This window comes from Anolis sagrei, chromosome 3 (genome assembly GCF_037176765.1).
Source record: "Anolis sagrei isolate rAnoSag1 chromosome 3, rAnoSag1.mat, whole genome shotgun sequence".
Lineage (NCBI taxonomy): Eukaryota > Metazoa > Chordata > Lepidosauria > Squamata > Dactyloidae > Anolis > Anolis sagrei.
Window position 1 is genome coordinate 265,314,368 of NC_090023.1, and position 27,978 is coordinate 265,342,345.

The following is a 27,978-nucleotide window of genomic DNA, read 5'->3' on the forward strand; positions in this document are numbered from 1 at the left end:
TCACAAGCCATAATGTGAGAAAAACCACTACCTGGAAGTAGTACTTACTTACAGCATGTTATTATTAAGCTATCCATTGCACGTGGACTGAAGAAAGACTTAATAGGGTAGGGAGTTTATGTGATGGAGGAAATTTAATTTCATACACAAAATAATTTACCCTAAAGGTCAAGTCTTCAAAAATTGCGGTGTTCACACGCTGTGATGTATTCTGCACAAAATTTGAGCATAATTCTGGTAGGCTGTTAGGAATTGTTTGAGCTAGAGTCCAAAATACCGGGAGAGCTGAAGTTTGCCCATGCCTGGGTTAGTGTATGTGCAAACAGAGTGGTATCTACTGGAACCTTTGGTCTGATCCAGGAAGATAGTTGTTATTTTCAAATAGATTGACATGTTAGTTTGCCCCAGAATGCACTAAGCTTTTGTATGTCAACTCACAGGTGCTGCAAGAAAATTGCACAGACGGACTACAAACAGAGGCACAACACTGTGGCCCAAACTTATGTCATACCACCTGCCAGTAGTAAAGAACTGGTGGGATCATGGAAAATAAATACGCAAAAATACTGTGGGACTTTCGAATCCAGACTAACAAAGTTATGGAACACAGTATAACAGACATCACGATTGCGGAAAAGAAAAAGTTTGGAATATTGATGTCGCCACATCAGGTGACAGTTGAATTGAGGAAAAACAACAGGAAAAACTCAGCCGTTATCAGGACCTCAAAACTGAGCTGCAAAGGCTCTGGCATAAAACAGTACAGGTGGTCCCAGTGGTGATTGGCGCACTGGATGCTGTGACAAAATATCTCAGCCAGCATTTGGAAACAATAAACATTGACAACATCGCAATCTGTCAACTGCAAAAGGCCACCTTACTTGGATCTGCCGCATCATTCGAAAATACATCACACAGTCTTAAACGCTTGGGAAGTGTTTGACTTGTGATTTTGTGTTACGAAGTCCAGCATATATGTCTCATTTGCTGTGACATACTGTGCTTTTGTGTCAGTATAGTAATAATAATACTGTTATGTTCTTTCAACAGCTAGGGGTATCTGAGTTCACACTGACATATATTCCAGTTCAAAGCCAATAATGTGGGAATTTATTCAGCTGTGCGGGGGGGGGGGGGGGGTGGCCCAGTGCCCATCCCCGAAAAATGGTTAGATGTTATCTCCATGGATTATGCCACCCACATATTTGGTCTAAAGTACCCTGACAGTTCACACGACTGGCCAATAAATAACTGAGATTAATGGGGCGGAGACGACTTTCAAAGAAGGAAGCACCAGTATTTCCTGCACTCGATACTCCAAAACAGACTAGAGATGGAGACGGGTGGATATTGGACAGTTTTAGTGGTATTTCTTTTAATTCTATTGTTTTTAAAGTTACAGTGGGACCGTCGGCAGTTTCCACCTGGACCAATGCCGGTCCCTATCCTGGGGACTCTTTGGTGTTTTGGCTTCTCTTGGCAACAAAACACTCTCTCAAAGGTATATTTTCCCCATCATTTTAATGTATCTATTATTTATGATGCAATGGTCAGAATGCTGAACTGAGATTTGAAAGATCTAGATACTCTAGATACTCCAGCTAGTCATTTGTTTGCATTTTGTGTTTCTGGGATTTCAAAAAAGTTTAGTAAGTATTATGCTGGACTTATATTGTTATCATACACTGTGAATTTTAGATGCTATTTCATTTCATGGAAAGTGAGGAAGGCTCCAAGAGTACATTGGACCAAAATACTGTGACATCCTCCCCTCCCCCTTTTAGTTTATTAGAAACCTTATATTTGTGCATTCCAACATTTGGTTGAATTTGATATTTCTCCAATTATGGATCTGGACCAAACTTGGCATGAATGCTCCATTTGCTCATATGTGAACACTGGTGGAGTTCGGTGAAAATAAATCTTGACATTTGGGAGTTGTAATTGATGGGATTTGTAGTTACAATCAAAGAACATTCTGAACCCCACCAATGAAAGAATTGGGCCAAACTTCCTATACAGAACCTCCATGATCAACAGAAAATACAGTGTCGAAGGCTTTCATGGCCGGAATCACTCAGTTCTTGTGGGTTTTTTCGGGCTATATGGCCATGTTCTAGAGGCATTTCTCCTGACGTTTCGCCTGCATCTATGGCAGGCATCCTCAGAGGGTGAGGATGCCTCTGAGGATGCCTCTGAGGATGCCTCTGAGGATGCCTCTGAGGACTCACCCTCTGAGGATGCCTGCCATAGATGCAGGCGAAACGTCAGGAGAAATGCCTCTAGAACATGGCCATATAGCCCGAAAAAACCCACAAGAACTGAGAAAATACAGTGTTTTCCGATGGTCTTTGGCAACCCCTCACAACTCCCCCCCCCCCCCGGGTCCTGACTCCCAGGTTGAGAATTGCTGCTGTAACGCTGCTATGTTTTGTCTTATATCTGTTGTAACAGGCTGTGTTTTTGTTTAATTTTAGTTGTAAAGGTACAATTTTGTATTTATATGTTGTGTTGTTTACATTTTGTTCGTATGGATGTATTGTTGTTGTATTGAGGCATTGAATGTTTGCCTTATATGTTTGGAATCCACCCTGAGTGCCTCCGGGGAGATAGAGCAGAATATAAAGTATTATTATTATTATTATTATTATTATTATTATTATTATTATTATTATCTTGCTTTGGATAGCACAGAGAAGGGTTAACACCTCTGTGGTGTTTGTTTTGCTGCCTGTGTCCCTGTTCAGACAATTTTACCTCACTTTCTGTCCCTTTGAGAACTGGATTTTGAACATTTTGGCTTGCCGTGTCAACAAGTATTGGTGATAAATCTTCAGTAGAGATCCCCATGACAGTAACCCCAATATTCCCCATGACAGTAACTTTTTCAGGAGTTAATTTACCTTTCAAGGGGTAGATTTTTCTCACTTTCTGTTGTCTCACCCCCATTCTTAACTATGAGTCATTTGTAATAATAATAATAATAATAATAATAACCTCACAATCATGTTAATAAACAAATCATGTCTGCTGCAAGAAGATCGCGCAGACAGACTACAAGCAGAGGTATAACACAATTGCTCAGATGATTCATTGGAACTTGTGCCACAAATGTCATCTGCCTGCGACAAAGAACTGGTGGGATCACAAGCCCGAAAAAGTTACAGAAAATAAACACGTCAAACTCCTCTGGGACTTCTGGATTCAGACAGACAGAGTTTTGGAGCATAATACTCCCGAACCTCACAATCGTGTTAAAACACAAAGTATGGATCGTTGATGTCACAATCCCAGGTGACAGCAGTATTGAAGAGAAACAACTGGAAAAGCTGACACGATATGAGGATTTAAAGAACGAACTGCAAAGACTCTGGCACAAGCCAGACAAGGTGGTCCCAGTGGTGATCGGTACACTGGGAGCAGTGCCTAAAGACCTTGGCCTGCACTTGAACACAATCAGCGCTGACAAAATTACCACCTGTCAGCTGCAAAAGACCACCTTACTGGGGTCTGCACGCATTATTTGCCGATACATCACACAGTACTAGACACCTGAGAAGTGTCCGACATGTGATCAAATTCAACAGCCAGCAGTGTCTGCTGTAGAGTCATCTTGTTGTGTTTCTAATAATAATAATAATAATAATAATAATAATAATAATGTATTTATATCCCATTGTGCTGTCGCACGCTGGGCCTGAAATAATGTCTGTTTACAGGAAGTGCTCTCTGTATGCCCAACGGGACACTGGGGTGCCTCAGCTGAAAGGCCCTTTAGATTTCCCAACACAAAGTTCTATTGAGGCTCAAGTTAAGTTCAACGAAGTTCTTTATTTGGGCTTAAATCTTCAAACAAATGAATTAAACCCTTTCTAACATTGGAAAACCAGTAGCTTCTTCAATCTGCCAACAAGGGTAAACTGTTCCTTTCTTCCTTAGGGAAATCCTTTGACCCCTCCCTGGGCAATCTCTCTTGACCTTGCTGGCGTGAGGCCCCTACTCCCGGCTCCAAGCTGCTTTATGGATAGCCCGAGTGGTCCCTTACCAGGCAAGGTTCCTGTAGATCTGCCAAGCTGAAAGGTGTCCTTTAGTTTCTCCATGAAGGCTGTGGGAACTATTTCTTTAGCCCCAGCAAAAGCTGGCTGTATTCCCCCAGCAAAAGCTGAGGAAATTCCTTTACTCCCCCAGCAGAGCTGTGATAAGTGAAGCCTTTGTGTAAGTGGGAAAGAGAAACCCACTCATCCTGCTGTTAGGCTTCAAACAGTGAGACTGAACAAAAGTCCTCATTTGCCTCCAAAACCCTGGGGGAAAGGGCAGGTCTAAAGACTCTAATGATAATTGCCAGGTTGCTGGCCCTATGACTGCAACTTGGGGAATCTACCTGATTGCAAAAAGCATGGCTTAAATAAATTCATACAAACTAGCAGTGCAAGAAAAAGAGGTTAAAATCTCCTGGCACTGCTGTGCCAGCACACCCACCCTATCTCCCCAAGGGGACTCAGGGCAGTTAACAACAAATATTGGCAAACATTCAATGTCATAAAAACTAGACCAGGACAAATAACCCAAGTTACCCAAACCCAGAACAAAACCACATCTATGTCAAAAGTAATAACACATTATCAAAAATTAAACAATAACATAGCCAACATGTAAGTTGGGTATTTGTAACTCGGGGGCGGCCTGTATTCATGTTTTGCTCATGTGAACTGGCTTTCATCCTTGTATCCAAAACTGTGCTTTTTGAAATTATCATGCAGTTATCCGAGGTGTATGGGAAAGTCTTCACCATCTGGATTGGGCCCATGCCTATTGTTGTAGTGAATGGGTTCCATGCAGTGAAGCAAGTTCTCATAAACCAGGCTGAAGAAACTAATTGGCGAGTGGTGACACCTTTTATCAGAGACTCAATGAAGGGGAAAGGTAAGCCTACTGATAGTGCTCTTCTCCAAACATCTTACCCAACTGTAATAGGAGCGTCAACAGTGGTGGTTTGTCTCTGTCAGGTTAATGGGCAAGTTAATCCACTCTCGATTCCATGCCAAACTTTAAGATTGCTACCCAAAGTACTGAGCTTTGCATAGGTCATCAGGTGTTTGTATTAAAACTTTCCTCAATGTAACAGCCTTTCAAATGTATTGTTGAAGGCTTTCATGGGCAGAGTCAGTGTTGGGTTGTTGCAGGTTTTTTGGGCTGTATGTCCATGTTCTAGAAGTATTCTCTCCTGATGTTTCACCTGCATCTAAGGCAAGCATCCTCAGAGGACCTCACAACCTCTGAGGATGCTTGCCACAGATGCAGGCGAAACCTCAGGAGAGAATACTTCTAGAACATGGACATACAGCCCAAAAAACCTACAATAACCCAACACCCTTTCAAATGTTTAAACATGGCTTCCATGTCCCTTCTCAGCCTTCTTTACTCTAAGCTAAACATACCCAGCTCCCTCAGTCTTTCCTCAAAAGGCTTGGTTTCCAAACCTCTGACCATTTTGGTCTCTCTTCTCAGGACATCTACTGTGCTGGTACGTCTGTACCAGGAGCTCCAACTTTATTTTCTTTCTATTAAGTGTTTGCATGCATTCCAAAGTTTCAGGGATTCTGCAAAAAGGTGGCTTCTTTTGGTTTGCAGTCATAGGGCAAGCCACCTGTCTATCATTGTTAAGTTTGGCTCCACCCCTTCTCCCAGGGAGATGGGAAGGGAAGAGGGGGGCATTTTAGTTAGTCTTAGTGAGGAAAGCTAAGTTAGAGGACGTGGACAAGCTTCACCTGCAGAAAAGCTTCATTTCTCAAGACATTCTGGGGGGAAATTCCCAAAGCTCTGGTTGGGAGCTTGCAGCCTCTCAGCATCTGAGGGAAACAGCCCTAAAGTCTTAAAGAAATTCCAGAGGGAAAACAGCTTTACAGACCCAAAGAACTCCAGCTGGAGAATCTATAAGCTTTGTCTGGTAGGTTTACTTGGTACCAAGATGCAGTTTGGAATCGGTAGTAGATCTCACACCAACAAAACTTAGATAACAGACAGCCTGGGAGAGGTTAAAAAAGGGTTTTCCTCTCAAAGTATAAGAACAATTAATGAAGACAGTTGCCTGTCCCTTGTGGACAAGATTAAGGAAGCCACCAGTTGATTTAAAGCCTTGAAGCCTTTGTTTGACTCACTGAAGATTTGAGAAATATCTGTTTAATTTGTTCAATAATAAAGGACTTTGTTTAACCTTTCAAGCCATCTAAAGACCATTTCTTCAGGAAAATCCTTGAGGGCCTCTTTCATGGTGCCCTGGTTTCCCGCTGGGCACAAGGTGCACGTCCTATTTCAAAGACAATTATTACAGGTCCAATACCATCTTGTCCATCGCCTTCTTGCATTGTAATGGCCACAACTGGGCACATTCTTATTCCATGTGGGGTCTGCAAAAGCAGAATAGAGGGAGGCTGTAGCTTCCCTCAATCTTGACACTATACTCCTATCCTGTTTAACAAAAATGTCTGTGCCCACAGGAATTCTCTTTTCAAGCGGACCTGCCTGGAAGGAGCAAAGGCGTTTTGCAATGGTCACGCTGAGGTCTTTAGGTCTGGGAAGGAAGTCTTTAGAGTATCGAGTGCAAGAGGAGGCTGGCAAGCTGGTGGAGATTTTTTCAAGCAAGAAAGGTGAGGAAGATTGTTGTTTCTAAGGCTGCAATTCTATGGTCCAAATAATACCATTTGTTTCTTTCTGTGGAGAGGGGGTTCTGCCTGCGGATAGAATCAGACTTGCAATATCTGTTTTTGTAGGTTCTGCACTGGGAAATAATGACAAAATCCTTTCTCAGGGCACATTGAGAGAGGCACTGCAATTGCAATTTCCCAGCCTCCCATCAACAACAGCTCATTCATTCATTCGCTCAGAAGCTCTTCTCTTGGGTTTAAGGGGTTAATTTGGGGATGGGGTACATTTAGTCACTCATGGCCTGTGCCGTCACACCCAGATCCTATAAAAATAAAACTAAGATGTGTTTCTCTCTTTGTCTGGGCGGACCGCGGGGGTCTTTCTTTAGAAGCTTGAGATTCCCAGCAACTGAGGCTACTACTAGGCCTGGGTAACAATGGAAAAATTTGTTTCTAAAATCGATTTGTATTTGGGGGGTTTTTTTGTTTCAATATTTAAAATAATTACAAAATTTTCCTTTTAAAAAGTTCGATATTTACAAAATTTCGTAAATGGTAAAAAATTAACGAATCGATTTCCGAAACAATAACGAATCGATTCGTTAATGGCGGACGCGACTGCGAAATACGCTAAAAAACCTCCAAAACCTTCTGAAGCTTCCCTCTCCCTCTGTTGTTGACTGTTGGTGTGATATTATAATTTTTTTCACTAATTAAACCATAAAACTGGCCCAGACATGCGGCAATAATAACGAAATGACCTCTAAACAATAACAAAACAAATACAATATCGAAATACGAAGCATTTACAAAACGTTTTTGAAAATTCGTTTTTTTAAATAATTGCTCCAGAATGGTTTGTTATCGTTTTGTAATTGAAAAAATTAACGAATTATTAACGAATTACGAATTAACGAAACGAAACCGCCCAGCCCTAGCTACTACAGGTTTTGAACACCAAAACAGAATATTTATTTCTCAAAGTCCTTGCAGGCTTGGCACAGCTTGTCAAAGTTACAAACAAAACAGTCAGTGGGTGAAACCAAAGAGATGATCCTTCTTTCTTTTTTCTTCAGTTACTGAGGTAACTCTTCCCCAAAATGTAGAAAATATCCTGGGATCCTTTCACCCTAACCCTGAGCTGCTATGGTTAGAAAAACAGATTTTTCCTATCTATAGTTCAAGGTTAGCTTTGGAGATGAAGTACTGCTCAATAATATTCAATAACTTTTCTATATCTCAATTGCTATCTATAACTCAATTGCTATCTATCTCAATTAGCTTCTTTATCTATATAACTCAGTCACTCAATCAACTCAATCCTTTCCTTTACTCAATTCTACTTACAATGATTTTTTTCAGAGCTCTCTGACTGGCCTTACAGCACATCTGAGGCTTTTCTCTAAAACTGAAGGAGGCAGGGGAGATTCCAAAATGGAGATCTCATCCCCTGGAAAAAGGGCGGTCTCTAGACCCAAAGAGATACTTTTCTAAACCAATAACTGCAGAGGGTCTGCAGTCTGGCTTTGCAGACTCTGATACTATTTAACTTCTAGGCTGCTGCTGGGTCTGTAGCAGCCCTGGGGAAATGCAAAAGAACACTATCCCATGCAACTAAAAGGTAATGCAAACTATGCTCCTGGAAAATGGAACATGACCATAAACACAAATGCCAGAGGTTACAAGATTGCAAAACCAGCTTGTGGTCGCATCAATATGGAGCTACATACCAGCCGATATTTAGCACAAAATATTTAGGTTTATTCAAAAGGCACAAATAATGTTTTGCACATTTTTTGCATTAAATGTTCATAACAAAGTTTTAACCTGCAAAACCAAATTGTCATTGCCCCAGAAGGAAGAAAACTTTTCAAATGTTCACTCTTACACGCAATTAAATAAATGAAGATGTAACCTCCCTGGAAACATCTATATTGTAGAAGAGTGGTTTTCAACCTTCCTAATGCCGCAACCCCTTAATACAATTCCTCATGTTGTGATGACCCGCAACCATAAAATTATTTTCATTGCTACTTCATAACTGTAATTTTCTGGTGGAATTGGAGGGGATTGATTTTGTAGTTGTAGTTGCTTGGATTTATAGTTCACCTACAATCAAAAGAGCACTCTGACCTCCACCAATGATGGAATTGAACCAAATTTGGCACACAGAACGCATGACCAACAGAAAATACTGGAAGGGTTTGGTGGGCACAGGGGCGGCTCGTCTGTTACGTGAAGTAACCGGTCGCAGAACACTTTTTTTTGCCAGGGGCGCAGAGGCGCCTCTGTAAATGCCCCTCGACTGCCACTTGAGGAGCGCCCCCTCAGCTCACAACAGCCCTAGCAGTCCGGGGGGAGCCTCGGCTTTCTTGCCTCGCTGCCGGACGATCCTCTTCCAAAGGGGCCGGGTCCTTGAGCCTCGCCTAGCCCCTCTCGGGTGCATGAGCAGAGCCGGTGCTCAATCATTCTCCGCGTTCGATCCCTTCCCCATGACCGGCTCCCTTTCCCGATCCCCCGGCGCTCCACCCGCCTCCTCTCCTCTCCCCAATCCGCAGGTGGGCCAAGGGGCGGAGCCGCTACACCTGTGCCGCCTCGGGTCCGGAGGCGTGTCTGGAGACCCCAGCGTGTGCACCAAAAGTTGCCTCTTCTCCTGACTTTCTCTTCAGCCATTGGGACCTAGAGAGAGCGAGAGAGAGAGAGAGAGAGCCCCTCGGCTGGAGGTATCTCCCACCTCCGCTCCCTCCTTTGTTTTTGCGCCTACCTTCAGGAAAGGTGGGCATCTCCACCTCTGTCTGTCTGTCTGTCTCTCTCTCTCTCTCTCTCTTGGTCCCAATGGCTGAGGAGAAAGTCAGGAGAAGAGGTGACTTTTGGTCCACACACCGGGGTTTTCAGGCACGCCTCTGGACCTAAAGCGGGCCAGGCAAGGGAGCAAGTGCGGCAAGTGTAGTTAGTGGGATGTATAGTTCACCTACAATCAAAGAGCATTCTGAACTCCACCAATGATGGAATTGAACCAAATATGGCACACAGAACTCCCACGACAAACAGAAAATATATATCAATGATTGGTTGGGGGGAGGGGGTGCCAAAATACTGTTTGCTTACCGTTGAAAATTACCTAGGGCCGCCTCTGGGTGGGCATTTACCTTGAGTTTTGGAGTTGTAGTTCGCTTACATCCAGAGAGCACTGTGGACTCAAACAATGATAAATCTGGACCAAACTTGGCACGAATACTCAATATGCCCAAATGTGAACACTGATGGAATTTGGGGAAAAAAGATCTTGACATTTAGGAGTTGTATTTGCTGGGATTTATAGTTCACCTACAATCAAAGAGCAGTCTGAACCCCACCAATGATATAATTGGCCCAAACTACCCACACAGAACCTCCATGATCAAGAGAAAATACTGTTTTCTGATGGTCTTTGGTGACCCCCCCCCCCCCGCCGGAGTTTCGACCCCCAGGTTGAGAAACACTGTTGTAGAATCAATGGCTTAACACCACCTGTAATTGATCTGAGCCAATACTATGGAATCCCAGAGTAATATTTATACAAGACATTTAGCGTTCTCTAACAAATAGTGCTGGTACCTCACATAGTGCAAAACTATAACTCCCATGATTCCACAGCACTGAGCCATAGCACTTAAAGTGGTTTGAAAGTATTACTTCTGTAGTCCAGAGGCACCGCCTATTCACAAGGCACACGGAAACCCGGAGAGATTCTTGCTGGTAATCCATTCTAAGCCAGTTTTGATGTTGCCTAGCATGACGTCAGATTTCTGTACCTCTAGGACTTCAACATACTTTGTGCAATAGTGAACGTGAACACTGTGTTCCAGTAAACTGAAAAAGGGATAATTACTTAATCACCGTTCTCACTTCTTAATACCCCTTAATTATCTTTATAAAATGAGGCTTAATGATCTCTTTCAAGGCAAGGATTTAAGTTGCTTCATCTAACTATTTCATTAAAGTAATTTGTATTTCGATATGTAAAACAAGTATTTTCAAAGTTACTAGAACACCTTACCTAATCAACAATTACTAAATTTGCCATCTTTTCCTTCTAACTTCAATTTTCTTTTCTATTCAAAAATCCCTTTTGCATTAACAAATCAAATCAAAGTAACCTTTAATTTTTTTATTTACTTATCCTATTTGTTTATTTATTTATTGTGTCAGGAGCAACCAGATATTTGTATTACATTTTTAACAAAGCAAACAAACAAGCAGACAACACACAAAGTTGCGGACTTGGCATTATATTAAATGTCCTTTGACCAGTATCTGGCCACTTGGAGTGCTTCTGGCGTTGCTGCAAGAAGGTCCTCCATGGTGCATGTGGCAGGGCTCAGGTTGCATTGCAGCAGGTGGTCAGTGGTTTGCTCTTCTCCACACTCACATGCCGAGGATTCTACTTCGTAGCTCCATTTCTGAAGGTTGGCTCTGCATCTCGTGGTGCCAGAGCGCAGTCTGTTCAGCGCCTTCCAAGTCACCCAGTCTTCTGTGTGCCCAGGAGGGAGTCTCTCATTTGGTATCAGCCATTGATTGAGATTCTGGGTTTGAGCCTGCCACTTTTGGACTCTTGCTTGCTGGGGTGTTTCAGCGAGTGTCTCTGTAGATCTTAGAAAACTATTTCTTGATTTAAGTCGTTGACGTGCTGGCTGATACCCAAACAAGGGATGAGCTGGAGATGTCACTGCCTTGGCCCTTTCACTATTGGTTGCTACTTCCCGGCGGATGTCAGGTGGTGCAATACCAGCTAGACAGTGTAGTTTCTCCAGTGGTGTAGGGCGCAGACACCCTGTGATAATGTGGCATGTCTCATTAAGAGCCACATCTCTATTAATACCCCACCTTTCTCAACCCCATAGGAGACTCAAGGCGCTTTACATATATATAGGCGATGATTCAATGCCATGTTAACATACATCAGCATTTCTCAGCCTGGGGGTTAGGACCCTTGGGGGTGTCAGAGGGGTCACCAAAGACCATTAGAAAATACAGTATTTTCGGTTGGTCATGGGGGTACTGTGTAGGAAGTTTGGCCCAATTGGCAGGTGATTGGACTGAATGAGGTCTCTTCCAACTCTTTGATTCTATGATTCTATTATTCTAATTCTATCACTGGTGGGGTTCAGAATGTTCTTTGATTATAGATGAACTATAAATCCCAGCAACTACAACTCCCAAGTCTATTTTCCTCAAACTCCACCAGTGTTCACATTTGGGCATATTGAATATTTATGCCAAATTTGGTCCAGATCCATTGATGTTTGGGTTCAACATGCTCTCTGGATGTAGGTAAACTACAGCTTCCCCAGATCAAGGTGAATTTATCCCAAAGAGCTCCAGTATTTTTTGCTGGTAATGGGAGCTCTGTGTGCCAAGTCATTCACCTACAATCGTTGGTGGAGTTCAGAATGCTTTTTGATTGTAGATGAACTATAAATCCTGGCAGCTACAACTCCCAAATGACAAAATCAATTCCCTCACAACCCCAAAAGTATTCAAATCTGGGCATATCAGGTATTTGTGCCAAATTTGGTCCAGTGAGTGGCAATACATCCTGCATATCAGATATTTACATTACAGTTCATAACAGAAGAAAAATTACAGTTATGAGAGTAGCAACAAAAATAATTTTATGGTTGTGAGTCACCACAACATGAGGAACTGTATTAAGGGGTTGCGGCATTAGGAAGGTTGAGAAACACTGGCATACATTCATAAAAAATAAACAAATTTGTTTTTAAAAAATCATTGAAAACACCAAACCTTAAAAACACTTATTAAAATCACGTTGTCCAAAATCATAATCCAGGCCATTCCAAAATGTCATTGCATAATTTCATTATTCTCATGGCTTAATGACTGAACGCTTGATCCCAGAGCCACATCTTTAGTTTTTTCCTGAAGATCAGGAGGGAGTGGATTGATCTAATTTAATTTGGGAGGGAGTTCCATAGCCGAGGGGCCGTCACTGAGAAGGCCCTGCCAACCACACCTGCGAAGGGGGTGGGACTAAGAATCATAGAATCATAGAATCCTAGAGTTGGAAGAGACCTCATGGGCCATCCAGTCCAACCCCCTGCCAAGAAGCAGGAATATTGCATTCAAATCACCCCTGACAGATGGCCATCCAGCCTCTGTTTAAAAGCTTCCAAAGAAGGAGCCTCCACCACACTCCAGGGCAGAGAGTTCCACTGCTGAACGGCTCTCACAGTCAGGACGTTCTTCCTCATGTTCAGATGGAATCTGAACATGTAGGACTCCCCCAGACAATCTTAATCTCTTAGTTGGCTCATAGAGGGAGATAAGTTTGGACAGGTAAACTGTGTACGTACCTTCCACAATTCTGCCATTATTGACTAGACACATTCCACAATATCCAAAAAACCCTTCCACACACATAGTGCAACTTACACCTTAGACTCTCTGTTAACCAGAACTCAAGAAATCAGAACTCTCAAGCAACCAGAAGCAGAAGAAGTAATACTGTATTGCATACTTTATTCACAAAGCTGTTTTTATAATACAATAAAACTGTGTTACAATGTGTTAAGTATGTCTTTATTTGTCTTAATTTTCTTTTAATTATTTACATCAAGTCAATACAGAGTTTGTGGTATGGTATGGAGTATTTTTATTAGTAACTCTCAACTGACCAGAATCTGTATTTATCTGGCATCTACTAATCTCTATGGGTGCTGGTCAGTTGAGACTCCACTCCATTTATGTTTTTCATCAACAGGATTCAAGACACAAAGGAATAATGTCCTTTCATTGTGAGAGGGAGGTGAATAGTCCAAATGTATTGCATGGATTTGTTCTTCTCCTCATTAGAGCTTTATCACACCCAAACTGTTAATTGTGACATTCAGTACCTGTGTTGTTTTCAAGGGAAGGCTTTTGACCCGTCTTTGCCCTTGTTCCACTCCATCTCCAATGTGATCTCCAGCGTGGTTTTTGGACACTATTTCTCCATTCATGATGAAACCTTTAGCAAGCTGATTGAATGCATTGAGTATATGGCACATTTTTTCCTCTCCACATTTCACTTGGTGAGTCATTTTGCCAATTTTTAAATAATCATATTACTCTTCTAAATACTCTCTGTATCCTTGTTCCTTTAATACCCACAGCCAGGAAAGCGAGTGTTCGTAATGATTGATATGCAGTGGGAACGATGCACAATGCACATCAGTCCTGTTTTGCATTGGCTCCTTTGTGCAGCAGGACTCTGACTAGAGAATGTTGAAGCCCATTGAGGTACTTTGGCTGCCGTTCATTTTCCGGTCCCAATTCAAGGTGCAGGTGCTTACCTACAAAGCCCTAAACGGTTTGGGACCCGTCTACCTTGGTGACCGCATTTCTGTATACGAACCCACACGGTTTCTTCGATCATCTGGAGAGGCCCTGCTCTCGATCCCACCTGTGTCACAAGCACGATTGGTGGGGACGAGGGACAGGGCCTTCTCAGTGGTGGCCCCTCGACTCTGGAACTCCCCAAGGACATCAGGCATGCCACATCGCTAGCAGTCTTTAGAAGGAGCTTGAAAATGTGGATGTTCCAGTGTGCCTTCCCGGAATAAGAAAATCCAAGCAGTGTGTCCCAAATTCACTTTACGAGAGATTTAGGATTGTCTGCTCACCCACCTATCCCTAAAATATCTATCCTATTTCACTTGGACATGCCTAGCATTTTTTAAATTTTAACCCTGCCTCAGGTTTTTAATGTGTCGTGATATTATTGTTATTGTTTTTGCTTTGTTTATGAGTTTATTTATTGTATTGTTGTCGTTGTTGTTTTACTGATGTATTTGGGCTTGGCCTCTTGTAAGCCGCACTGAGTCCTTCGGGAGATGGTAGTGGGGTATAAATAAAGGATTATTATTATTATTATTGTATTGTCGAAGGCTTTCATGGCCGGAATCCATGGGTTGTTGTAGGTTTTTCCGGGCTATATGGCCATGTTCTGGAGGCAATTTTTCCCCTGACCTTTCGCCTGCATCTATGGCAAGCATCCTCAGAGGTAGTGAGGTCTGTTGGAAGTAGGAAAAATGGTTTATATATCTGTGGAATGACCAGGGTGAGACAAAGGACTTTTGTCTGCTGGGGCTAGATGTGAATGTTTCAGCTGATCACCTTGGTTAGCATTCAATGGCTTGGAAGTGCCCGGGGGGAATCCCTTGTTGAGAGTGATATTATGTGCCTGTTTGTTTCCCCTCTGTTGTTTTGCTGCTGTAATTTTTGAGTTTTTTAATACTGGGTGCCAGATTTTGATCATTTTCATGGTTTCTTCCTTTCTGTTGAAATTGTCCACATGCTTGTGGATTTCAATGGCTTCTCTGTGTAGTCTGACATGGTGGTTGTGCGAGTGGTCCAGCACTTCTGTGTTCTCAAATATTTATTTATCACAATTTATCACCTCCCCTCCCCTCAAAGGCGCTACCAAGCCATTGAATGCAAATCAAGGTGATCAGCTGAAACATCCACAGCTAGCCCCAGCAAACAAAAGTCCTTTGTCACACCCTGGTCATTCCACAGATATATAAACCTAGTTTTTTCCTAGTTCCAACAGACCTCATTACTTCTGAGGATGCTTGCCATAGATGCAGGCGAAACGTCAGGAGAAAAATTGCCTCCAGAACATGGCCATATAGCCCGGAAAAACCTACAACAACCCATTATTATTATTATTATTATTATTATTATTATTATTACTATTATTACTCTTGTTGCTGTCCTATCACAGTCTTTGTAATTCATTAACAGAGATTCTTAGCTCCTCTGCTACGTAACTTAGTATATGTAAAGTTAGATAGAGCAGACCATAATACTGTACAATGGAAAGTGTGCCCCATGAGATGCAGCTTAAGAAGCTGGTTATATTTAACCTGGAGAAGAAAAGGCTACAGTGTCCTGATCTGCAACTTTCTGGCAAAGAAATTAACTCACAGACAGAATGGGAAGGCTTTATTTCTCAAAGCATACAGTGCAGTTACAAAACAAAGTCCCAACTGACAGTTTCTTTCCCTCGAGCTTCCTATCCCTCACCCTGGCCTCTCCACTTCTTTGCTCTCATTTCCACTGAAACTCACCTCTGCAGGAGTCTACCATGTACCATGCAGCTGTGGACAAGTCTACATAGGGACCACCAAACGCAGTGCCCAGACACGCATCAAGGAACATGAAAGGCACTGCAGACTCCTTCAACCAGAGAAGTCAGCCATAGCAGAGCACCTGATGAACCAGCCTGGACACAGCATTTTATTTGAGAACACAGAAATGCTGGACCACTCTCACAACCACCATGTCAGGTTACACAGAGAAGCCATTGACATCCACAAGCATGTGGACAATTTCAACAGAAAGGAAGAGACCATGAAAATGAACAAAATCTGGCTACCAGTATTAAAAAACTCTAAAATTACAACTGCAAAACAACAGAGAGGAAACAACCAGGCACAGATTAACACCTCCCAGCAAGAGATTTTCCCAGGCTCAGGCAGGCCTTCAAATGCTAATGAAGGTGATCAGCCTAAACATTCACACCTAGCTCCAGCAGAGAAGAGCTCCTTGCCCCACCCCAGCCATTCCACAGATATATAAACCCATTGTCCTAATTCCAACAGACCTCACTACCTCTGAGGATGCTTGCCATAGATGCAGGCGAAACGTCAGGAGAAATGCCTCTAGAACATGGCTCTATAGCCTGAAAAAACCCACAAGAACCTAGTGATTCCAGCCATGAAAGCCTTCGACAATACATTGAAACTCCTTTCCTTGTTTCAAATATGCACAGGCCAAGGCATGGCCTTCTGTTCTGGTTCCAAAACACAAAACCAGGAAAGAAGGTCATGACATAAGGGATGAAATGATGGATGTTTAGAAATAATGTGCCAGGAGAATGGGGGGGGGGGGGGATCGCTCCCCCCTCTGCTCTCCTGGCATGTCATTTCTACATGCAGGGACAGCTGCTTCAAGACTGTAATGGAGACCAGAAAAGTGTATTTTACTTTTCCAAGGGGTCTGGGGGCTTTGGGGGAGTGGGGTAGGGTCTCCAGGTGTTCTTGTGGCCCAGTCCCGCAAGAGTATCTGGACATCCACCTCAGAAAGTGCTCACTTTCTGCAATGTGTGTGGACAGGCCCCCAGGAAAATCCTCATTTTTAAAACGTGAATTCTCCTGGGATAAAGGCCTGTCTGGATCTGCCTTAGAACCACTCTATGCATTCTATTTAGTTATAGCAGTGGTTCCCAAACTTATTTGGCCTACCCCCTGGAAATCAATTTTTCTAAATCTTCTCTTCTTTCTTTTATGCTTTCACCGCTCCCTTACAGTTATTCGTCACCCCCAAATGCATTTGTGAACCCCACCCCCTGACCTCCGAAACCCCTCAAAACAGGATCACATTACTAAACAACAACTACCCAAATATTGTCTTTCACTGAATCCCCTTTATGGAAATCTTCAAGTTTACCTTTGTCTTCTTTTCCAAATTCCCAAGTGCCAGCCTCCATTTGTTTGCAAATTCTTCATTATTTCCTCCTCTGCTGCTAGTTGTCAGCTTGGCCATTTGGATATAATCTGCTAAATTATCTCTCCAATCTTTAATAGATAACTCTTTTTCCCCTTTCCAAGTTTTGGCTCTTATTAGTCAACAAAGCAATATCGACAAATTTCTTCATCTCCTGCACTGATACACATTCTAAATAATCCTAATAGGCACATTTCTGGGTCCAGCAGAATATTTTCCACAGCCACCCCTGGCTTCCTTCCACATTTCTGCCTGGGTTTTTTTTTTTTGGGGGAGGGGGGGGGGTGATTTACAGCCAAACCTCAGCAAACATCAACTACCCACATCAAATATTGAGCAACACATCTAATCATGACTACTGCATACTAAACAGTGTTTGCTCACTGTCTTCTCGTTTTCCATCTTCTCTGTCTAGTTGTATGAACTTTCCCCATGGCTCATGCGCCATCTCCCCGGACCTCATCAGAAGGCCTTTTCATGCTTGGAATTTATCCATTTGTTTGGGAGGAATGAAATTCAAAAACACTTGGAGAAGAAGAAACCAGAGGATGAGCCGCAGGATTTCATTGACTTCTACTTGGACGAGATTGACAAAGTAAGTGATCATTGTGACTGTCAAGTTGATGGGGAAATCTGTCACTTTTCCTTTATCCATAAAGTGATTTTTAGAAAAACTGGGGAAGAGGGGAGGGGAAGAGTTGCTCAAATAGAAAGAAATTTGAATATATTGAATTTCTCAAACCTAAATGTAACTAATCAGAAATAGGATGCATGACACCTGACTTGACCATAGTACATATGAAAGAGATCTAAGAGTTTTGGTAAACCATAAACGGAACATGTGTAAATAGTCCAGTGTGGCAGGATAAGACCCATTGTGATTGTAGGCTGCATCAATAGGAATATAGTGTCTAGATCAGTGGTTCTCAACCTTGCTAATGCCATGACCCCTTAATGCAGTTCCATATGTTATGTTGACCCCCAACCATAACATTGTTTTCGTTGCTACTTGATACCTGACATTGTACTACTGTTATAAATTGTAATGTAAATATCCGATATGCAGGATGTATTTTCATTCCCTGGACTTAATTGAACACAAATATCCAATATGCCCAAATGTGAATGCTAGTGGGGTTGGGGGAGGATTGATTTTGTAATTTGGGAGTTGTAGTTGCTGGGATTTATAGTTCACCCATAATCAAAGAGCATTCTAAACTCCACCAGCGATGGATTAAACCAAACTTGGCACACAGAACTCCCATGACTATTAGAAAACACTGGAAGGGTTTGGTGGGCATTGACCTTGAGTTTGGGAGTTGTGGTTCACCTATATCCAAAGGAGTGCTGTGGATTCATGCAATGATGGATCTGGACCAAACTTGGCACGAATACTCAATATGCCCAAATGAGAACACTGGTGGAGTTTGGGGAAAATAGATCCTGACATTTGGGAGTTGTAGTTGTTGGGATTTATAGTTCACCTACAATCAAAGAGCCTTCTGAATTCGACCAACAATAGAATTGGGTCAAACTTCCCAAACAGAATCCCAATGACCAACAGAAAATACTGTGTTTTCTGATGATCTTTGGCGACCCCTTTGACATCCCCTCGTGACCCCCTCAGGGGTCCCGACCCCCAGGTTGAGAAACACTCGTCTAGATCAAGAAAAGTCATAGTCCCAGTTTATTCTGCTTTGATCAGACCTCACCTGAATTACTGTGTCCAGTTCTGGGCACAAAAATCAAGGAAGATATTGACAAGCAGAAACATTTTCAGAGAATTGCAACCAAAATGGGCAAGGTTCTGGAAGCCATCAGCAAATTAAGGAGGTGAATTAGTTTAGCCCAAGGAGGAGAAGGTTAAGAGGGGACATGATAGCCATGTCTGAATAATTGAAAAAATGTCATATTGAGGTGGCAGCAAGTTTGTTTTTTGCTGCTCCAGAGACTATGGGCACATCTCAACTTAGATAGGTATGATTTTAGATCAAGCCTGTGGTAACTAAATGCTGTGTGAGGATAATCTGGTTTAACCAGAGGAAGGCCACCTTAAAACAGTTTTTCCCCAGGTTAAGTTAACTCAGGGGGAAACCCAAATCCTGCACCATATCTGGGTTCTCCCCAGAGTTTGAGGTATCAATACTGCTGGGTTGATTCCAAAACAGAACTGACCTGCAGCTGTCAAGTGGGCTTAATCCAGCATCTGGGACACCAGAGTAAACACACATTGGATTCAACCTTCATGAAAAGAGATTCCACCCAAACATTAGGAAGAATCTGCTAGTGGTAAAAGCCAGCTGGCAGTTGGAGCATGTTAAAGTCTTCTTCTCTGGAGGTTTTTAATCAGAAGCTGGATGGCCATCTCTCAGGTCTGCTTTATGCTGTCGCGCCTGGGGGCTATAACTCTTAGTGAAAGAGGCATAGACGTGACATCTTTCCCCCAGGAGATTGCTTCTTGCCTTCCTTTAGAGAACTGGAACTCCTAAGGACCAAAACACTGTAGATAACTCAAAATAGGTTTTATTTTTCACAAAGAGTTATCCCTTTAAGGCAATAAGCTGGAAGTTTCAAAGAGGGTAAAGGAAATATACATTACAGTCTCTGGTTGTCTTGGGTCCAAGGAGATTTCGCAGCCGAGAAGCCTTTCCTGTTCCCTCTTTTCTCAATGGCTGTGAAAGTCAGAACAAACACAACCCCCGGTCCAATGGCCTATGTTGAAGGCACAGAGTCTTCCTTTTGATGCCAAAGGACCAGTTTGAAGGCTCTTGGGTCTCCTCAACGTTGTCCAGGACAATCTGGGCATGAAGCATGAGTCCCAAGGGTAAAAACCTTAGAATTGGTGATGAGAGGTAACTTAATTAAGGGCTTTAGAGTCAAGTCTCTTTCTCACATCTATGTGATAGAAAGTTTGATAGTAGAATGGAAAAGGAAAGGCTCTGCCCTCCTCCAGGAAGAGGTGGAGCCAAGCAATTGAGCTGAGGAAGCAATATAACTGGTGCAAACAACATTGATTGACAGCTATAAATAACCAATCAATCCAACTATACATTTACAAACTAAGCAAGTATAAGCGTGTTATACAGTTTAAACCTTTGCACTTTAAAGTTCTACACACAGGTGGCGCCACTCGCGGCATCACATGCTTTGTGTATTTGTGTGTTCCTGTACGGCAAAATGAGATTGGACCACATGACCCTTGGGATCTCCTCCAACGCTATGATACAATTCCATGAAAATGAAACAAAAACATGTCTTCACAATAGATTAGTATATCCATACCTCTTGAAAGTGAGATTGAGAATAACACAATAGATTAGCTCAGTGAGGTTTGAGGTTTAGTAATTATTCTTTAAATTGTCGGCAACAGAAAAAACACGATCTTACATCGACATTTGATGAAGACAACTTGGTTTATGTTATTTACGACCTCTTCACGGCGGGGACGGACACCGTTGCCACCACCTTGCGGTGGGCACTGCTCTTCATGGTGGTGCATCCAGATGTTCAAGGTAAGCTTTTGGGGCCACAGGGTGCACTTAGAATATCTTGAATGGTTTCATGCAAAAATATGAATTAACCAAAAGAGCAGGAGTTGTTTTTCTAAGAGTTTGTTTTTGAAGTGTGAGAGTAGCATGAGACAATAGTTTCCCATCGTAAAGTTTTTCTCTGTAGATGTGAAAAGAAACCAGTGCACAAGATATAGCTGGGCTGAGAAGTGTTGTTGTTTTTCTTTTAAATGTTGTTTGCCCCAAGGCAATACTTGCATTTCATTGCATTATATTGTGTTATTGTTGAGATTAATTTCACAGTTCAACAGCACATCAATTGCACAACTTCAGCGCTTTCCAGTAGCTTCTTTCTGCACAGTATCTTCAGTCAACTGCTCCCACAAACTGCAGTCACTCTGGAACTCTTTTACAGACACTTGAGCACATGCCCGGCCATTGTCAGTTTTACTATTGTTTTCCCCTCCAATCTAGATGACACTACAAACTTACCACATCTTAGCAGACAGGTTCTTTTAATCAATTACATAGAGCCTTCGACGAACAGCATCACAGCACAAAGAGTGAAAATACACTGTACATGACTTCCTTATATACAATTCATTTACACATCGCAATCTCTGATTGGTTCCCAACTCATTAACTTAACTCAGACCCAGGATTGCATCATTCACAATCACCTGGACTAGGCCAGAACACATTCCCCAAATGAAGTTCTGTATACAGTTAATGCATGACTCAGCATTTCCAATAGAAGCCTATTAGCAGTGCATGACTCAGCTATATTACATTACAATACATTGTAAAACCTGACAGTTATCCTGCTTTATTTATGCCCAGTCTTGTTTAATTCAGAGAGATAAAATGGGGTATTAATAAACATAATGATGAAGATGATGATGATGATGATGATGACAAAGAACTGGTGGGATCACAAGCCTAAAAAAGTTACAGAAACTGAACGTGTCAAACTCCTCTGGGACTTCTGAATTCAGACTGACAGAGTTTTGGAACACAATACTCCTGACCTCACAATCGTGTAAAAAAACAAAGTATAGATTGTCAGTGTTGCAATCCCAGGAGACAACAGGATTGAAGAGAAACAGCTGGAAAAGATGACACGATATGAGGATTTAAAGATCGAACTGCAAAGACTCTGGCACAAGCCAGTCAAGGTGGTCCCAGTGGTGATCGGCACACTGGGTGCAGTGCCTAAAGACCTTGACTTACACTTAAACACAATCGGTGGTAACAAAATTACCACCTGTCAGCTACAAAAGGCCACCCTACTCAGATCTGCATTCATTATTCGCCAATACATCACACAGTCCTAGACACTTGGGAAATGTCCGACGTGTGATCCAATACAACAGCCAGCATAATGATCTTGTTTGTTGTGCACTACTCTTGTTGTGGTTCTAATGATGATGATGATTTTTATTTGTCGTGTCAGAGCAACCAGTCCATTATGTTACATTTCTAACAGAACAAAGCAAACAAACAGAAAAATACAAAACTTGTGAGTTTGGTATTTGGTTAAATGTCCTTTGACCAGTATCTGGCCACTTGGAGTGCCTCTGGTGTTGCTGCAAGAAGGTCCTCCCTTGTGCATGTGGCAGGGCTCAGGTTGCATTGCAGCAGGTGGTCAGTGGTTTGCTCTTCTCCACACTCGCATGCCGAGGATTCCACTTTGTAGCCCCATTTCTGAAGGTTGGCTCTGCATCTCGTGGTGCCAGAGCACAGTCTGTTCAGCGCCTTCCAAGTCGCCCAGTCTTCTGTGTGCCCAGGAGGGAGTTTCTCATTTGGTATCAGCCATTGGTTGAGGTGCTGGGTTTGAGCCTGCCACTTTTGGACTCTCGCTTGCTGAGGTGTTCCAGCGAGTGTCTCTGTAGATCTAAGAAAACTATGTCTTGATTTAAGTCATTGACGTGCTGGCTGATACCCAAACAGGGGATGAGCTGGAGATGTCTCTGCCTTGGTCCTTTCACTATTGGCTGCCACTTCCCGGCGGATGTCAGGTGGTGCAATACCGGCTAAGCAGTGTAATTTCTCCAGTGGTGTAGGGCGCAGACACCCCGTGATAATGCGGCATGTCTCATTAAGGGCCACATCCACTGTTTTAGCATGGTGAGATGTGTTCCACACTGGGCATGCATACTCAGCAGCAGAGTAGCACAGCGCAAGGGCAGATGTCTTCACTGTATCTGGTTGTGATCCCCAGGTTGTGCCAGTCAGCTTTCGTATGATATTGTTTCTAGCACCCACTTTTTGCTTGATGTTCAGGCAGTGCTTCTTGTAGGTCAGAGCACGGTCCAGAGTGACTCCCAGGTATTTGGGTGCGCTGCAATGCTCCAGTAGGATTCCTTCCCAGGTAATAATCCTCAGAGCTCGGGATGCTTGTCTGTTCTTAAGGTGAAAGGCACGTGTCTGTGTTTTAGATGGATTAGGGATCAGCTGGTTTTCCCTGTAATAGGCAGTGAGAGCACCTAGAGCTTCAGAGAGCTTCTGTTCTACCATTTCAAAGCTCCCTGCTTGAGCAGTAATGGCACGATCATGATGATGATGATGATGATGATGATGATGGACTTTCGAATCCAGACTGACAACGTTTTGGAACACAATATACCAGACATCATGATTGTGGAAAAGAAAAAGTTTGAATTATTGATGTCGCCATAACGGGTGACAGTCGCATTGACGAAAAACTACAGGAAAAACTCAGCCATTATCAGGACCTCAAAATCGAATTGCAACGGCTCTGGCATAAAGCAGTACAAGTGGTTGCAGTGGTCGTCGGCACACTAGGTGCCAAAAGATCTCAGCTGGCATTTGGAAACAATAAACATTGACAAAATCACGATCTGTCAACTGCAAAAGGCCACCTGACTTGGATCTGCACTTGTCATTCGAAAATACATCACACAGTCCTAAATGCTTAGGAAGTGTTCGACTTGTGATTTTGTGATATAAAATCCAGCATATCTATCTCACTGCTGTGACATACTGTGGTTTTGTGTCAGTAAAATAATAATAATAATAATAATAATAATAATAATAATAATAATAATAGTTTCCCATGCAGAAAACAACTATCCTGTACAGAAAATTAGTTTCCTGTTTCCTGTTTCTGTATGGAAAAAAAGGTTTTGTGCAAGAAATGTGTATATTTTTCTTTAGATACTTATTTTTTCACAACACTTTGTGCTGTCTCCTTGTGAATTTCCTCTTAGGAAATACAGAAGTGCGACAATACATGCTGTTGAGGAATATATGCTTTCTCCCTAGTGGTTCTTGCATATGAAGAGGAAGTAAATACTTGAGGATTTACAGTCCCTGTTCTAAGACAACAATTACAGCTATCCAGTGTTAATTTATTTCAAACCATTAAACTTTAATCAGCTGATTAAAGTTTTGACATTTGTGTTCATGGCAATGGGAAATGCCTTCAGGCTTTGGCAGAGAGGGCGTGTTGATTTCCAGACATGCACAATACGATACTTTGTTGATTCTGCAATAACACTGTCCCACTTCTGTACTTCCTTAGAGAAAATTCAGGAGGAGATTGACACCGTTCTGACACCTTCCCAACAAATCTTCTATGAGGACCGGAAGAACATGCCGTACACCAATGCGGTCATTCATGAAATCCAGCGCTTCAAATTTGTCCTCTTAGTTGGAACTTTCAGACTATGTGCAAAAGATGGTGCTGTACTTGGGTTTCCAATTAAAAAGGTAGAGAATGTGAACAATACACCTAGCTACATCTATATAGGTGCATGTGCTGGTACGGCTGTACCAGGAGCTCCAACTTTATTTCTTTCTGTTAAAGTTTGCAGTTATAGGGCAGGCCTCCTGTCCATCTTAATTAAGCTTTGGTTCCGCCCCTGTTCAGGCTCTGGGAGGGAAAGGAGCCATTTTGGGCAGTCTCACACAAGGTAGCTAAGCTATAGGACGTAGACCAGCTCGTCCCATAGAAAAGCTTCCTTTCTTAAGAGCTTCCAGGGAAAAAAGGAAACCGACCATCCAGGGAAACTGAAGTCCAAGGGAAAAGGATCAACCAGAGAAACTGAAATTTACTGAACTCAGCTGAAATATCTTCAAGCCTCAGCCGGTAAGGTCTGCTCGATACCCAGATGCACTTGGATTCGGTAGTAGCACCCACACCGATGAGGCATAGATAGTAGGGCTGTGCGGTTTCGTTCGTTAATTTCGTAATTCGTTATTAATTCGTTATTTTTCGGATAATGAATCGATATTGAACCATTCAGGAGCAACTAAAAATTGAAACGAATTTTTCAATTCGTTTCGTAATTGTTTCGTAATTGTTTCGTAATTGATTCGTAATCGATTCGTAATCGTTTCGTTATTATTTCCGCATGTCTGGTGCAAGTTTTATAGTTGTTGTTTGTTTTATCAGTGAAAAAAATATATAATTATCACACCAACAGTCAACAACAGAGGGAGAGGGAAGCTTCAGAAGTTCCCCCTGTCCCATTTGGAGGTTTTTTTAGCGTATTGCGCGGTCGCGTCCGCCATTAATGAATCGATTCGTAATTGTTTCGTAATTGATTCGTAATTGATTCATAATTGATTCGTAATTGATTCGTAATTTCCAAAATTTCGTAAATATCGAACTTTTTAAAAGAAAATTTTCGGAATTCTTTTAAATAACAAAACGCAAAAACCCTCTAAAAACGAATCGAGTTTAGAAACAAATTTTTCCGTGGTTGCACAGCCCTAATAGATAGAAATCAGCCTGGGAGAGGTTAAAAAGGGGTTTTTCCTACAGAGAAGGTTCAGTTGATCAAAGTCAGGTACCAGTCCATTGAAGACTAGTCTTGTTTGAACCTTTGAAGTGTTGTTTGAATCTTTGAAGATTTGTTGTTTGTTCCATAATAAAGACTTTGTTGCATCATTAAAGACTCTAAAGACCATCACTTCAGAAAAATCCCTAAGAACCTCTCTTTGAGGCGCCCCTGGCTTCCCGCTGGGCTAAAGTATACGTCCTATAGAAAAGTACAGCTGTTACAGGCCCAGCGCATATTTAAACCCATCTGTTTTATTAAATGAGATATAGCTCTGATGTAACATGAAGCTCTCCAAATGGTATTGGAAGCTATACATGATGGAATGGAATGGAATGGACGAGATGGCTAATCATACCACTCCTCAGTCTATATTCACAATGTAATTGGTCCACATTTTCTTGAAATTTTGTCATTTTTGTATTGTCGAAGGCTTTCATGGCTGGAATCACTCAGTTCTTGAGGGTTTTTTCGGGCTATATGGCCATGTTCTAGAGGCATTTCTCCTGACGTTTCGCCTGACATTTCGTTTTGTCATTTTTGTTTGTACTCCTCTGGACATGATCCAGTTTGTTACAGAAATGATAAAACTAACTAACTAACTAACTAAATAAATGAAGCTTCTATATATATTCTTTTTCAGGGCACAGTCATTGCACCTGATATTGCTTCTGCATTGTATGACCCCGAACAGTGGGAGACACCCCATCAGTTCAACCCCAATCACTTCCTGGACAAGGATGGGAAATTCTTCACCCGAGATGCCTTCATTCCATTTTCATTAGGTAAATTTAATCCAGAGTTTGGTACAAAAAATAGAAGGAAGGTCAATCAGGGTCAACAATACTGGACCTTTGAAAGACAGAGCAATTGTTTGAGTCAATATCAAGCAGTTCCCTGTTGTTGTTGTTGTTGTTGTTATTGTTGTTGTTGTTGTTGTTATGTTTATTATTATCATCTTTATTTATACGCTGCTTTTTCTCTCCACAAGAAGACTCAAAGTGGCTCATGTGCACAATAAAAATGTTTATAATAAAGGAATTAACCTAACAGGGTAAGACAAACTCTAAAATCTGATGGGGTTATATAGATCCATGCAATCCATGCAGTCAATATTACCTCTGAGCATGCTTGCCATAGATGCAGGCGAAACGTCAGGAGGGAATGCCTCTAGAACATGGCCATATAGCCCGAAAAAACCTACAACAACCCAGTGATTCCAGCCATGAAAGCCTTCGACAACATACAGAGGAACAGATTTCCAATTACTGCGCAGGTCATATCATGGCACAGCACCTTAACCATATGGCTTATGCATTCATAACTCCCCAACGGGATTCCAGACACTATTTCTATGTGGAAATATTAATTTATGTGCAGAAAATACAATTTTCTGTACAGAAAATACAATTTCCTTTGCAAAATATCTCTGTACAGATTTTATACAAAATATGTTTCAAATTGCAAAGATTATTGTAGTCTTGGATTCTTCCCATTGGCAGTTCTTGATAAAATACATTCTTTATCATTTCAAAGATATTTTTGAGCATATTTTTCTTGGGGAAGTTTCTATTGTCATTCAATGGTTTACTTTTCCTTCTCCAGGGCAGCGCCTGTGTCTGGGGGAGAACCTTGCAAAAATGGAGCTTTTCCTTTTCCTCACAAATCTACTTCAAGCATTCACAATGAAGCACCTGGAAGGAACCAAGGAACTCAGCATAAGGCCGGTGCAAGGGAGGTTTGCCGTGCAGCCCTTTCCATATATGATCCGCGCTGTTCCTCGCAAGGCAGCAGCTTGACACAGGAAATAAACATTGCCAAAACAGGAAAATAAGAAACAGTTTTTGTCCACAAAATGTCAATTTTTTTAAGATGAAAAGAACACACGCATTTGCACAGAATACACCCAAATGTAGATTGTGTCCAAAACTGTGCAATTCTTGACAGCTTCTTGTTTCAAGCAGGAAATGGAAAAATTGTTCCATTTTTACTAGTGAGAATGAAATTTATGAAGGTTTTGCGTCTCTGCACCATAGTGATGTCTATATTGCTGCCAGTAGGAGAAGGATTCTTCATCATCGCATCTTCTTCACTCCAGTGGGATTATGATATCACGTTTTTCGGTTGGTTTGTTTGTGTTCTGGAACGGCTGTTCCAGGGGCTCCAATTTTGTGTTTTGCACTGAGTGTTTGTTTATAGTTCTAAGTTTCAGGGACTCTGCAGATAGGTGGCTTCTTTTGGCTGCATTCATAGGGCAAGCCACCTGTCAATTATCATTGGGTTCCCTGGTTCCACCCCCTTTCTATGCTTTGGAGGGGAGCTTTTTCCAATCAGTCACAGCAAGGTAGCCAATGTATAGGATGTGTTTACTTCCCCTGTACAAAGGCTTCAACCTTTAAGAGCTCCAGGGAAAGAATGCCAGGGAAGCATTCCCACTGCTTTAAGAGTCTCCTAAGAACTCCAGGGATT

The 27,978-nt window shown here is 42.1% G+C and overlaps 1 protein-coding gene across 1 annotated transcript; it reads left to right on the forward strand.

Moving 5' to 3' along the window:
• Positions 1-1,288: 1,288 nt before the first annotated feature.
• Positions 1,289-27,657, forward strand: LOC132770407 (cytochrome P450 2A5-like). Its single transcript, XM_060767334.2, has 9 exons — positions 1,289-1,501; positions 4,761-4,923; positions 6,498-6,647; positions 13,557-13,717; positions 17,611-17,790; positions 20,566-20,707; positions 24,249-24,436; positions 26,153-26,294; positions 27,115-27,657. The coding sequence occupies exons 1-9, from the start codon at positions 1,334-1,336 to the stop codon at positions 27,306-27,308; spliced, it is 1,488 nt and encodes a 495-aa protein (XP_060623317.2). The 5' UTR covers positions 1,289-1,333; the 3' UTR covers positions 27,309-27,657.
• Positions 27,658-27,978: the final 321 nt, after the last annotated feature.